General features: G+C 41.6%; 1 protein-coding gene across 2 annotated transcripts; it reads left to right on the top strand.

Annotated features, from left to right (window-relative positions):
• Positions 1 to 6431: 6431 nt before the first annotated feature.
• Positions 6432 to 14123, top strand: stard15 (StAR-related lipid transfer (START) domain containing 15). 2 transcript variants are annotated; one of them, XM_048231436.1, is made up of 6 exons: positions 6432 to 6514; positions 9886 to 10033; positions 10478 to 10581; positions 11299 to 11416; positions 12334 to 12386; positions 12605 to 14123. In XM_048231436.1, the coding sequence occupies exons 2-6, from the start codon at positions 9886 to 9888 to the stop codon at positions 12821 to 12823; spliced, it is 642 nt and encodes a 213-aa protein (XP_048087393.1). In that variant the 5' UTR covers positions 6432 to 6514; the 3' UTR covers positions 12824 to 14123. The 2 variants fall into 2 exon arrangements, with proteins under 2 accessions (XP_048087393.1, XP_048087392.1); XM_048231435.1 differs by lacking the exon at positions 6432 to 6514 and adding an exon at positions 6523 to 7184.
• Positions 14124 to 14998: the final 875 nt, after the last annotated feature.

The following is a 14998-nucleotide window of genomic DNA, read 5'->3' as shown; positions in this document are numbered from 1 at the left end:
ACTTGACTGGTGCCAATATCAATGCAGCTGCTTTCAAGTTTCACATCTTTGAAAGCTGCCTTTCATCTCTGGATTTATAATTTTTTTTTATTTTCTCCATCCCATTAAGTGTGAACATGGCTATGAAAAACTGTATACTGTACATTCTGATGTTATTCAGCTGTCCAGAGCTTTCATTGCTCTCATCAGTGTAATGGAATGAAGTCATGAGGCAGAGCTAACACTAGATCATATCCAGAGTCCACCTCTAAGCTCCATCTGCTTACATCTGTGTGCATGTCATGCACATTTGGATTGCTTTTGTCATCCCATTGCTATCTTTATTACAGTGCAACAAATGAACTGTTCCCTGTTGAACCTCAAACCAAACCTTTCTGCCAAAGTGCAAGTCATTTACTTGGGACTGCCAACATCGTTTTAGTCAATGCTTTCTTTTTTTTAAATATCCGGAACACCCACACAATGACTCAGAGTCCACATTGAGTGATTTTTTTTATCAAGCTTTGTTTTATTAAAGAAAAGGCAGAAGAGTTGCTGAGGAGGCCCTGTACAAAAGGCAGAGGATCCCGTTCACTCTTTGAGATCACGATGAGTTTAACAGATCCGTAATTGCAACTTCTGCCCTTCCTCTCCCATAATCTGCTCAACCACAACCACAGTAAGACTCTCTTGTGGTGCCGTATGCAAATACTTGCATTTTCTTCCTAATCAAATCACTGTTAAATTATTTTCTATATCTATGGTTAAGTGAATGTCCTGTGTGTGATGAGATTAAACATGCATATACAGTACTGTGCCTACTGATTGTTTTAAATGGAAGCCAAAGGATAAAAACAAATATCTTTTTGTGGATTGTACTTTATCCAGCTCTTTGTCATGGGAGAGGAGAATGACTGAGCTTTTGGAGGCTGGCAGCAGTAAAAGTGATGACTGTACAGTCCAGCCCTGTACCACACATGCCTCAGGTGGAACTGTTGACCAGCAGGGTGACTTCAGTTCCTTTATGCCTGCAGTGCATTAGGAGATCCTTGGGAAAATATATTTAATGATTAAACTGCCATGTTTGGATCAGTCTCAAGTCCCCTTTTTATTAGACGACAGAAAGTGCTGCTTCCAGCCCTTGATGGATGATATTCAACAAAATGAAGCAGAGTCATTCCTCGGTGTTTCACCAAGAAATGGCTTCAATTCTCATGCACAGTATACTATTAAAGGTTTCAAAATGAAGAGGGGGAATTGCATAACCACTACTGTAAAAGAATACCTCTATGTCCTGAAATCTCAGTCACTGACATTGGAGCTGATAATTAAATTAATGTTGATTCTGTGCAACCGTAAGTATTTGCGTGCACAAGAGGTCGTGCCAAAAGCAACCAAAAAATGACCTCAGATGGAACATGATCAACATAAAGTATACCTTCAGTAAGACAGGTTTTCGAAATAATTTCCACACAGCAAACCCCTGTGTCACGTTCTGGGAGAAGCTTATAAATCTACAATACCAGTCCGTAAAAGCCCCACTTGTTCTCCCTATATGCTGCCATAATGGACCATTGGCCATGTGGTATTTTACTACAGAGTCTCCTCCATGGCAGTGGAGTTATGATGGGTTATGCGTCTACTGCTGGGGCTCTGACAGTGTGGTGTGGACACTGGACATATGTGTTCCCTGAGAAATGAGAGCGGCCGTGGAGGGGAGAGACATTATGAGCATCACTTCAATTACGGCTCAAAGCCATTTAGGGTAGATAGATAAATAATCACCAAAACCTGTAATGCTGCTGTTCATGCTCTTTTGACCAAAATGGCTTCCAACAGTGTTGGTGGTATCAGACTGCTTTACATAATAATCTTTACCACCAATGTTACTGGTATGTAAACATTTGCTGCTGTCCCTAGGTATGTCTCATGGCCAAACAGGAGCAAAAAGTGTGATGAAGTAGCAATTATTAGGTAATGCCTTTCTGGACCATGAGAGCAGATCAGTGGAAAACTCAGCAGGGTTCAGGATGCTGTGCATACAGCGGTTATTGAAGCACAGACCTGCCACGTCAACCATCGTGCCATACATCAAACGTAAAGGCTCTCACACTCACAATGGCATCTGGTAGTCTACATGCTGCGTTCAAAAGCTTCCCGTGCGAGAGGACGCCAGACTATATAGCTCCTAGACAATAATTGCACTGCAGAACTCCTCCCGGACTAATATAAAGGCTTAACCAAGCGTTTCCAATTAAAGGTATTTAAAACTTAATGGCTTACCAGGTATGCACATAGGCAATGTTTGTGAGCCTCAGTTATTTTTACTGGCTGGCAAGTTGTGGGGGGAAAAACAAACAATTACCACCCAACAGACTCAAATCTTTTGAGAGCCATTCTCTTAAGTATTGTTTGGCTAAAGGCCTCTCAATTGGCTGCTGAGACAGTGGAGAAAGAGTTACTTTTTAACAGCTTTGATGCTCCAGAGACCAATTTTCTCTCATTATCTCCCTGTCAAACAAATTGGTTGCATAAAGAGTTATATCAATAAATGTAGTAGCGCTGTTATGCTTCATGAAGGAACTAACACTGATACATAACTGTGTTTCTGTTGCGTTTTATTGTTTGTTTATGTAGGCTTGTTAATCCCCAGATTAACTAATAGCATGTTATTTAAGCATAATTATCTTTAATGCAAATGTATCTCATTATCATTAAATGCATACGTTATTTATTTTGTTTGACATTTAGAACTTCTTAAGGTCACCATACTCAGAAAAATGCAAAAGAAGAGAAGGGGGTGGTAAAAGTTCATAAAATATAGACAGTTCAAACAAATGTGATCCTGTGTATACACTGTGGTTTAGTCTATTAATTTAAAAGTGCACAAGATAAAACACAGAAAATGTCACTCTAGTGATCTCCCATGCAATGAAACGTGATTGACAATCTAATCTAATTCCTCAGGCTGTACGTCTTATTTGTTATTTAAAGTCAGAGATGAATTATGACATGTTACCTTGTGGACGTCTGTTTCTTCTATTACTTTTTATGGCCATGTCCAACAGGAGCTGCCATGGGGCCTCGTGTTTAATGTTTAACTCCACGGCAGCCAGAGAGGCACACATTCCTTTGCAGAGGCTTCCAAAAGGAATGATAATACTTTCACTCTGTAAAATTCTTCTCTTTAAAACCTTTTTCATACGTCAGATGCTTTATATTTAGAATCCTTATAGGCAATGACAAAACCAGTAGTTATTGATTTATCTTCTTGTCTCAAAAATCTTTGTATTTTTTCAATATATTTTCATGAAGATTAAATAAATCTATTAAATTATACCAGCTTTACTTGTGCCTCTGGGTATTTGTCTAAAATATTTAATTTAAATAACATAAGAGAAGTGCTCTCTTCTTTTTCTTTACACTTTCCGTGGAATTCATTCTTTCAACTCACTGATGTTGATAATGATATTACCTAGAATGGCACACTGCCATTCTTGATACTTAAAGACAAAAGTGGCCTGCTCTTTTGCAGCGTTTTGTGGCTTCAGAGAAGGGCCATGCTTTACTTCTGGAGTGTGCTTTTGCGTCTCCTGTCACGTGGCCGCTTTTCCATATCAAACCACAAGGGTACATGAGTGGGTTACCTTACGGGGAAATAATTAAGTGTGTTTTTCCAATCTCCTCAGGGGTACCAGAGGTCTCCTTACTGCTTCCTGTTCAGCATTAAGACCAACTGGAGCCAACAATTGGTTACCTGGGATACAACTTTAGTTTGAGACAAAACAAGGAATGCAAGGGCCACTCCTTTTTATCAGCTTTTTATCTTAGTGTGAATTTTATTTGCAATTCTGATTCAGATTTAGAGTTAGATAAGACAATGATTTAGAAGGATGACATAGGAATGTGTATAGTTGTTATGATTTTATCCTCTCAGATAAAGCTGGTATCCTTGTATATACAAGTGAGCTCAAGTGGTTTGTTGCATAACTTCAGTGGAATCCTCCCGCTAAACAGTCCATGAGCATCCTTCTTCTTTCCGTTCTGTTTCATTCCTTTCTATTTCAGTTGTATTGCAATAGTCAGCCTGTATAGCCTATTATGTCTATTAACTGTGTAGACAAGCAGGAGATAATAGCCAATGGTCCAATGACTACATCATAAATATTTCTAATGGTAGTTCCTCGGGGACCAATAAGAAATGGTGACAATGGTTACTGGGGTGTTTCAGCAATAGCCTCTGTTTAAAAGAGTCAGGGCCATGTTGCAAATAAATGGTAAGGGAAACAATGGCAACATTGCAAGCCATTCAGATCAGGTTACTTGTGCAGATGTCTGGAGGTGAGAAAGGTTAACAGCCAGAAAAAGGGGACAAAGCTTAGTCATGCTAAATGAGCGGGGGTTCAAGGCTTAAACATCACAGAAAATAGTGGGTATTGCACAACATTTCCTCGCAGTGCGACAAAAGCTCATTCACCAGTGGTTAGGAATGTGAAGCTCTAAGGTACCTTCAGAAATCAACTCAAATCATTTCAACATGTGGGATAGCAGTGTTTTATGGTCACTCACATCCCACTTTATTTGATCAGTCAAATAGCTATGGTCACAGCAATAGTATGGATGAAGTAGCCTATATCATGTTACCATACCTGTTAACTGTGCCACATACTGTATGTAATATTCTGCTATTTAACCCAGTTTATCAAAGCAACGAAAGGTTTGCCTATCTGGTGGGAGCACAAGTCTCATTTGAAACAGCTGCATTGAATTCTCAGACCAAGACATCACTTAACAGCACACCATTACAGAAGCACTATTTAAATGATGACCCCAATGCCTATGACTGTAATATTAACATGTGTGGTGGTGCAGATGCCGTGTGGTGGCGTATGCCAGCGTGTGTTGTGGTGGCGTATGCCAGCGTGTGTTGTGGTGGCGTATGTCAGCATATATGTAAATACTCTATCCAGCAAATACGCTCTGTCCAAATGTATCAGATCACTAAAAAAAAATGTTTGGTCTGTTTCCACATAAGTGCTTCGTTTTTGGGTTTGCTGTTGGTTTACCCTCTGGAAACACAGACACTAACATTCAGTAATGAATCATCATTCATTCAGGTGAATCATCATCCATTCATCATCCCTCATCCATTAATGACATCATTAGCCACACAAGGTTTTTTTTTTTTCTTTAAGGATCAGCTTCTTCAGAAAAACCAAGCACAACCACTCACCTTCATAGCTTTACCAAAGTTCAGTGACAGCGCAGGTCTGAACAGACAGCGGCACATCTTGGACTGTGGAGCAGTTGAACAACGTGAGCTCAGGTTGCAGCCATGGTTGACACACACACTAGAGAGGGAGCCAGCGCCCCCACACACACACACACACACCCCACACCTCCCTCCCACCAGCCACTCAGGAGGCTGAGGTCATCCCAAGGTGTCACGCTGACGTTACATGCAACAGCTTGCAGGCCGGCCCAGAGGACTGACACTCATGAGGAATGGCAGCCAGCAGGGAGATATGGAGCCCCGCAGTGGATGCCAGAGGAAGTCCCACAGAGAGGGCATGACAAGCTAGTAGCCCTGTGGAGGGGGAGTTGCAGTGATACAGCTGGATATGGATCAAGGACTAAATGTTTGGTTTTGCGCTGCTGGTTTAGTCTGGGAGTATATTATTGTCTCACAAAGAGACATCAGTTTGGCTTCATTTGTGTGGCTTCTTCTGAAGCTCAAGGTTCAGGTTAAATGACATGTAACATCATATGTGCGCTTTAAACATTTTAAAGCAAATGTACACCAAATAACCAATCTGAAATTCAAGAATAGCCACAGATGCAAGACCTTATATAAAAACCTTGCCAACAAACACATTGTGCAATCGTACCACTGATACTGTTATGGTCTCTGATAAATCTGCTACATGATATCTATGGTGGACTACATTTCACAATTGTGTCCACTTTTGGTTAGCTTGATGAAAGCATTTATTTGTGGTTGGTTGAGTGCTGACTGTCTTTAGTTTATAGCGCTATAGCCTCTTGCCTAAAATAGCAATTTCTAACATAGCTAGAATGAATTACTATTATGAGGAATCTGAAATTCCAGACTTTATGTATCCACTCTCATGGGCCTTAGTTCAAACAGGCTGCTTGACAGACACTAAAACATTTTGTTCAACTAGTTGAATATTTTCCATTTGCAAAACCTGAAAATCCTTAACTTCCTGTAACAGTCAGTACATATCCAACAAAGAGATTTTCATCCAAGTCAAATAAAGACTCTTATTAATAGGCTACTTAATATGTAGGCTATGTCTTTTCCAAATTGATGCTTGATTTTTTCTTACCTCTCCAGACAATTTTTTGGTTGTATTTGCTGACAGAGTGTGCACATTGGAAATTTTACCTATGATTGAATAGGAAGCATTTACTTGTGTTATCATGGATCTGCTGATCTTCACAAAGAAGGGTTGCATAACACTCCAAAGTGGATGAGAGAGGAGGAAGAGGTTTTAAGGGAGGGCGACAAAAGGTGGGTGAGCATGTTCCGAGGCTGCTGGCGAAATATGAGCTGTATTCTATCCAGCCACGGAGGCTAAACAAAATAACCACAGAAAAAGGAGTCTAGTACTGGGCAAACATGACACCCGATCTGTTGTTCATCAGTCAGTCTGACTAAATGTGTACTCGTGTAGACTACTGCCCCACCTGAAAGGATGCCGGCAACGTGACTCCTTACCTATATAATGCGCTCTCTCATCAATGTGAAAGAGTGCCTGAACTAGCGCGTCACAAGGGTTGCTGGTACACCTGCTGGAGTAGGCTAACGTCCCGTCAGGCAGTCATCAAGTTGTATCTTCGTGTGGCTAATGACAATCGTCGCTTATTTTGTCGTTTACCTGGACACAGGTAAGCTTTAAATCTAAACATACCGTACAATCAAAACCGTCAGGGGGAAAAAGCACGACCGGGGAGATCTTATGAGAATCGGGAACCCTGCAGTCAGTCCTCACCGGTCCATCTGATTGATTCGCTGCACGGGAGAGGGCAAGATGCCAGTCCAGATTCCGGATGATACCGATTTTGCGTCGTTCAAAGAACAATGTGAAAACCACGAAGGATGGATAGCGCGGTACACCAAAGGTGGCGTGACGGTATGGTGTAGAGACGGCGATGACAGCAAAGGTGTCCAGAAACTCAAGGCAAGTGTGCTGCATTTCCTCTATGCATTTTCACTGCATTGCGGTCTGAAGACTTTTTTCGCATTGAGAGGATTGCCTAGTTATTCATAACATTGCAATTTAATATTCTATTATGTATACTAGGCTACACTTGAATGTAACTTGACATTTGCAAAAGTGAGGAAAATTCTCTAGCAAAGTTCACAGCTTCGTGTTAACTTTGTGGGCATAATTACATTTCCTAATGCTTGACTACGGAACTAAATGACGTTAATTTCCTGTCTTTCTTAAATGGCATCTTTCATTCTCGCACTCAAATGAATTAGGCTGAGTTCATTTTTTAGGAGGCCGCCTTATTGGTGTTGTTCTGTTTCTTTTGGGGAAAATGGGTAGCCTACAGTCACTACACCTCTTTGTAGTGGAGGTACACTTATGATGATGAATGAACATTGTTTAATGATAGGGGGATTATTCCCGATGGCACAGTGTGTGGAGTATTATATAGGGCATAAAACCCACTTAAAACTGATCATGAGCTGCAAGGTGGGGGTGGATCTATTGTTGAAGAACATTGTGTTACACTCAGTGCCTTGCCTCAGTCCTATTTTGTCCCCCTATGATAGCAGTTTTCGCTCACAGCTGCAGTAAAATAACTGCTGAGCGCAGATATATGACTGGAGTGGAGGTTGCAATGGATGTCGTCTGTTACTGATTCAGGGTTTTATCACCCTAGTGAAATCTGCACAATGGCGTCTTTCCTCTCCCTGGATGTTTGCCAGAGTGGAGACCCAAAGTAGAATATTATTTATAGATGATCCACATATATTTTGGAGGAGACAGCATCTCTGGCTTCGGGAACATCCAGGGAATCTTCTCAGGCAGTAGGCCTTTTCCTGCCTTCATGTTTAATTAATCTAGGCACTGAGCAGCAGCCCCTATCACGTTGCTCCTTTAGAGTGAGGATTTTGTGCCATCAAGTTACAAAAGGCAAGGCCTGTGCTGCTACTCCACCAGCAGTGCATGTTGTTAGACAGTGTCCCCAGTCTGTTCCTATTTACCCACGACACCCAACCTTAAGAGCAATATAATCAGTATTGTAATTTCATCTGTTTTGTGCAAATATTGTTTGTTTGGTTTTGGTATACCTTTCTTTTGATAAGCTTTAAGCATTACAGCAGTCCACAAACCAATACAGTACTTGACAGTTACATAAGTAATGTCTTTCAGACACTCACACACAAACTCTCTCACAGACACACGCACGTGCGAACGCATGCACACACACACACACACACACACACACACACACACACACACATGATTTACCACATGTGTGATGGCTCATCAGTAACCAGAGGGGTGGCTTTGCATCTAACCAACTGAAGCAGCATGTCCAGCCCCTACCCCCATCCCCTGCCCATCCCCAGGAGCCTTCGTGTCAGTGATGAAAGAGCCCACTTTTAAGAGGCAGGGTGCACACAGGAGACATCCTGAAAAATTAAGAGCGGAAAACTCGTGGTAACTGCTAGCTCAGATGCGGAAACCTGAGTCCCAGTTGCGGCCCAGCCGCAGGGTATGCATATGTTTTTGAATGGAGCACTACAGTTGACCTCCACATCAATGACTAAGGGGCACCGCTGGTAGAGAGAGACCCAACACTGTTTGGGGCCCCTTTGAGTGCTGCTCTGGGGCTGGAGAGGAAAATGGTTGTGGACCCCAGAATATAGACAAAACAGGGATGACAGACATGTCTCAATAATTAATAGAACTTTCTGGGGTAGTGATGCACTTCTTGCCATGAATAATTTAGTATGTGTAGGCATTGACGACGTTCCATTCATAGAGACCAAACAGAGTTCGTTTCAAGGAGCCCAGTGGAACTCGGGAGCTACCGTTCGCGCTGGGTTGGGCGGAGGTGTCAAATGAATAATTCAGCTGATGTCAGGGGTATTAAGGATTAGGTTACATTACTTCTTGCACTTTCCAAACAATATCTTATCATGGTCTTACTTGATCCATCTCCTACATAAGCAGTTTTAAGAGTGCAAAGGAAACAAATGTGTTTTTAGGGAGTTTGATATCCGAAGGTAACTTTGCACTTTCATCTTCAAGCTGTCTTTTTAACATTATTTCTGGCTACAGTGAATGAAAACCATACAGGGGAATTTCATAGCATGCTGACATATTGAGTTGTATATCTCATTACTTCATCTTGACTATTTGACAGGTCTGATTGTGGAGGGTATGTTTTATGTGCACATGCTCACTTGTGGAAAGTGTACTCCAGGGAGTCTCATTCATTGTTAGACCTTTGTGCAGCTTGGTTGTGAGCTGGATATGTGTTTCACCTGCATACCTTACTCAGCCATAGTAAATTGGTTCTATGGACTAGCACTGCTACCGTTCCTTGACCCAACATAAAGTCTCATTTCTCTACTTACAAGAAGCAAGAAATCCGTTATTGATCATAGTGCACTTATTCATGCCATCGTGTAAATGAATTATATCATGGTTTGTGTTACTCCAGCAGTGTTCAGTTCCAGACACTTAATGGACTTGTCACTGAAACTAAACAGTTTTCCCAAGTCTTTCTCTATATAGCCTAGCATTAAAGAGGAGAAGTCATAAAGAACACAGATCATCCCGCAAAGGTCACAAGGTCAACCGAAAACACAGCATGTCCCAAAAGACTAACCATGTATCTTTTTTTCTGTCTTTCTAGATGAAAATTGTGTGCAAAGATGTCACAGCAGAAACATTATATGATGTCCTTCATGACACCAGCTACAGAAAGAAGTGGGACTCGAACATGATTGACACCTTTGACATCGGAAGGCTGACGGTTAATGCAGATGTGGGATATTATTCCTGTGAGTGGCACACACACACCATCTGGTTATTGGGTTCCTCCCTCCCACTGAGAGTCCATTTCTGCTCCTCTCTGGAGTCCTGTCTGGTTCTATTTCTGATTTGCTCCACCATTGATAGTCTCACAGCACACACACAGAAAACAAGAAAATTCCCTGCCTAGATACAGGAGATGAATCATTCTTTTTAACAGTCACTACACCAGCAAGCGAATCAATAACATTCAATTTTCTAACAGTGTCTCCATTACCCAAAGAGCTTTAACCAAATTTGTCTTCGTAAAGAGAGGCATTAAATTAGGATAGATGGATCTTTCCTCTTTTTGCAAAGACCATGGAATGCTAAACACATCACATTAACGCTGACAGTTTTCCTGGGCAGTATTAAAGCGAATAGCATGTGATGTGTATCTTTCTCACTGCATATTTGTCCTCCTGTGATTCTAGGGAGGTGCCCAAGCCCCTTGAAGAACAGAGACTTTGTCACAATGCGGTCATGGCTGCCCTTGGGGAATGACTATTTGATCATCAACTACTCTGTCAAACATCCGGTGCGTACATTTGAAATGTTTGTTTTGGAAGAGTCAGGATTCATTGAGCCTTGTGGAAGTAGATAAGTAGGTATGTAAGCTTTAGGCCCACACATGTGTAACAGAAGACGTAAAGGCCAGTGGCAAAAGTCTGACCACGGTGTCAAGTGAACGGCGTGGTGATTTAATCTCCATGTAGCAATGAATAATTACAGTATGTGCCCTGTGCGCCGCCGGTAGGTCATTTTTTTCTCTCTGTGAGATGAGAAGTATAACAGAATCTCTCTGAGAGGGGTTCTTCCATGCATGTGGGGTGTCAGAGAGTGCAGCCCAGAACTCTGCATGGATCCCCTTGTCCAGGAAAAGTGTGCCTGACACCAGATGTTGGGAGTAGTCACTTCTGTCACTCTCAAATCTTTCGCCCTCCTAGTCTTCTCTCATTTTCAGGGGAAGAACAAAAAATGTTGAAAATTACGAGATTCTTACAAAATCACTAACAGATGAAAGTAGAAGGCCTGTTGCTAAACATCATCACTGATAGAAGCAATCACTGCGTTAAATTATGTAGTTATCATTCCTTCTCAATGATTTACTTGTACTTTCAATGACACTACTTAATTTCATGATCCAAATTCCATTTTAGTTGTGGCATATGTTAGATATTATCTCAGTGAAGGTAATATAAAGTGTGGTATACACTCTGGAAAAAGGTCTTTATATCTCATTATGTTGTTTCAGCAATATCCGCCAAAGAAGGATTATGTGAGAGCAGTGTCACTCCTCACTGGTTACCTGATCCAATCCAATGGGCCAAACTGCTGCTCCCTCTACTACTTAACACAAGTGGACCCAAGAGGTAAACCTCTCTTCATATTCCAACACCGCTTCATGTTCGTAAGATGTCTTCATTCACTATAGGGATAACAGCTTTCCCATTTATTTGGCACATAACATTTCCAGCCATTTCCATAATTCAACTATTATCCACCACTGAGGCCCTCAAACCTCAATTTACACCTCTGAAAGCACTGAGATGAAATATTTCATGTACACAAGCACAGCACACTCAAAGAACTCAGGCATGTAGCTTGCATGGCTGCTTTATTTGTTCTTTTATCATTTATTTATTTTGTTAAAGCCAGGCTTGCCCTGAGCTCTTTAATGCAATTTCCCTAACACGGCCCTCATTTATAAATGAGGCCCTTCACTGCCCTGTTCAGCCGCAGGCCTCTAGCGTTAGCTATACGCCTCAGGAACTGATCCCATTGGACAGAAGCGGGGTCAGGAAGTCTTTGATTCCCGAAAATAAACCCCAGTGCAGGACATATTTCATAAATGTGCTGATGTCATCCCTTTTTCCTCGCTGCTCGGAGACATCGGCGGATTATTAATGTCTTCCACTGCCACGACTCACCAGCTGCTGGTGACCTGTGGGACCGCCGCCACAGTTCAGCTCCCTCCACCCATGCACATCATTCCACAGGACTCCACACAATGGAGGCCTTCTGCTTTTAATAACACCCCGAAGATGCTCATTGATTTAAGATGGCTGCACATTGTTTGTCCCAAAACAGACACAGCCACAGCATGTCAGCCAGCACAATAGCCTGATTACAAACCCACTTAGGGCGGGTTGGTGTTTTTAGTTAAAGCATCAAAGCTGACAGGGTAAATAATCGCGGGATCAAATGTGTTCATCATGCATGCAACCTCAAAGCCTGTCAACAGATCACACTTAAAATGTGTCTAAATGCTTGTTTGTTTGTACCCCAGGGTCTTTGCCCAAATGGGTGGTCAACCGAGTCTCTCAGATTGTTGCCCCAAAGGTAAAAAAAAGTATTTTTCTTGAAAACCCTTCAAATGTGCATAAGCCATTTCCATATTGAACTAACCCATTCCAAGAACAAAAGGCAAGCTCTATTATGTCCTTATACTGCCACCTACTGACCAGTTTAGACTAGTACAACAACAATCAGCTGAAAACAGAGAAATCCTTGGTATTTACATCAATCCCCTCTCATGAGCAGTTGTCTCACTTCTTCAGGCAATGAGGAAGATCTACAAAGCATGCCTGAAGTACCCTGAGTGGAAGCGAAAGCACAACCCCAGCCTGAAGCCGTGGATGTACCCCGAGCAGAACACGCTGCCGTGCATCAACGTGGCCGACCTGACCCTGCAGCGAGGTGACTCCCTGGAGAATATTGACGAGAGCGGCCTCAGCGAGGAGAAGGCCCAACACCACAGCGACGACGACGAGACCTAAACGCTCCACAGGGACTGCTCACATCCCTAAGTGTGTGTGGCGGCGTGCAAAAGCTATGTGTGTGAGAGTGAGGATGTGTGCATGGGTTTAATTGTTATGCATTACATGACTCACTGTTTTTCTCTTTATCTCTCAGTTTTGGTCCAAACATACAGTAGGGTTTGCATTCAGTATAATGATGATGGAATACATTGTACAGTTTCTGGCACGTAACACTCAACACTCCCAGCCTCATCCTGAAAGTGAAGACATTCAGCTGTATGTATATATGTACAATTGAAAGGCATAACAATTCTGTTCAGAAAGTATACATCAAAATATTTTAATGTAGAGATATTTGTACAGGGATGATTTAAATAAGAATGTTCATTAAGAGAGTTGTGGGAAAATATTGTGTATCCTTGAGTTAGAATTACTACTATTTGGAACGACTGTTTTACTACTGATTATCTATATTTTGTCTGCTTGTTTGGCTTGTGGCTGTTTCAACAGTTTTTGCAATTTAGGTTAACTTCTGTTAGTTCAGATGGAATCAAATAACCACAAGATTCTACTCATTTACCCTGCAGTCGACCTTACAAGACATGTCCTGTGGATAAAGCTGTTTTCAACAATTGTTGACGGGTATTTTATGGCATTAGTGTGGAGTTTTAGATTTGTATTATACTGAATGGCATTATGATAAATATTGCACATCCCTAAGATCCCACACAGCCTCTAACTATGGGGAATTCTTCAGAAATGTCACAGACTTGCGGATGCACTTGGGGTCAAAGTATTGTGCACTGGTTAAAGTGTGGTATACTGTTCTCTATGAACATTTAGATGAACTTGTTGAAGTAGATAAACTGGATCATTGTGCCTTAATACCACATCACGGCAATAGGTCTAGATTTGTTTATTTTTTTTTGTTTTTTTTAATGAAAAAATGCATATACCGTTATATATTTTAGGGCAAGTGGACTTAAATTCCCTAATGATGACACCAAAAGCAAAGGTCTTGTAAACATCAGTGATGGCAGTGATGGGGTTGTAGTCCAGTGGTTGTAGGCAGTTTCAAATTAATAATGGCAAGAATTAGAAGTTAGACAAAAGCAAGTACTTCTACTCTGCATGGGTACTTAGGCAACCTTAAAAACTGAATTGCATACTTGTTCACCTCAGGGGTTGAAAAATCAGGTGTGTTTTTCTTTATCATGCTATGCTTTCTTATTTCCTTTGGCTGACAGATTTGTTTCATACTCTCCTTTTCCTTCCAAGCCCCCTTTCTCTGTTATGAATAAAGACATTATGTTTTGTCTTGTAATTGCATCTCATGTTCTTTACAGGACAGATAGGATTATTTGCAGAGGTTACACTGGTGGGTCCAGATTAATGTAGACAGGGGAAATGTGGGCGCAGCATTCTTCATTTTAAAGTGGAAATTTTGGGTGTAAATATTTAGCAGATTTCACTGAATTTGACAGTGTAACCACCATGTAAAGCTGACCAAAGTACAGAAGATCCTTGCTACCCTGATGAGCAGGTATTATTTGTTGGCAACATATACTGTATAGTTGCAAGTCCAGATCCAGAAATTTGTTTAGAACTGGTAACTCTTATGAATAATGACCGTTTCCTCCTGTCAGACTGAAAAGAGGGTGACTCTCTGTGTCCAGACATGATGGTGCATGGTGAGAGTGCTTAACGGGAGAGTTCTGTGGTACAGCTCCACTGTAACCTTCAAGAACTGAGCCAGTATCAACTGTAACCCACTGAAGAGAGTCTCACTTCAATATCATGATCTGAACATTCAAATTACAATCGCTCCGGGATGGGGATGTTGGGTGAGGAAGAAGGCTGGGATGAAAAGGGGTGACACTCCTTATGGTCACACTCGTGATGCCATGTTTCACCTTAATCACTGGCCTGTTTTGTATAATTGTTTGTATTGTGGCTCTGCAATTTTGGTTCTTTTGTAACAGTCTGTCAGATATGGGCTTGTTATGATGAATGCATGTTGACCAACTTTGTGTTATAAAGTGGGCAATTGACGGTGTATAGGACATCATCCAGCAACAAAGTATACATATACATATACTCTTTTGATCCCGTGAGGGAAATTTGGTCTCTGCATTTATCCCAATCCGTGAATCACACTCAGCGAACAGAAGCACACACTAATCCCGGCGCAGT

The sequence above is a fragment of the Alosa alosa genome, chromosome 21, assembly GCF_017589495.1.
Source record: "Alosa alosa isolate M-15738 ecotype Scorff River chromosome 21, AALO_Geno_1.1, whole genome shotgun sequence".
Taxonomy (NCBI): domain Eukaryota; kingdom Metazoa; phylum Chordata; class Actinopteri; order Clupeiformes; family Clupeidae; genus Alosa; species Alosa alosa.
This window is presented reverse-complemented; position numbering and strand designations above follow the sequence as displayed.

Coding starts and splice junctions, on each gene's coding strand:
- stard15 (XM_048231435.1), top strand. CDS start 7,035: ATGCCAGTCCAGATTCCGGATGATACCGATTTTGCGTCGTTCAAAGAA. Junction 7,185..9,885: donor AAGGTGTCCAGAAACTCAAG/GCAAGTGTGCTG, acceptor CTGTCTTTCTAG/ATGAAAATTGTGTGCAAAGA. Junction 11,417..12,333: donor AACACAAGTGGACCCAAGAG/GTAAACCTCTCT, acceptor TTTGTACCCCAG/GGTCTTTGCCCAAATGGGTG.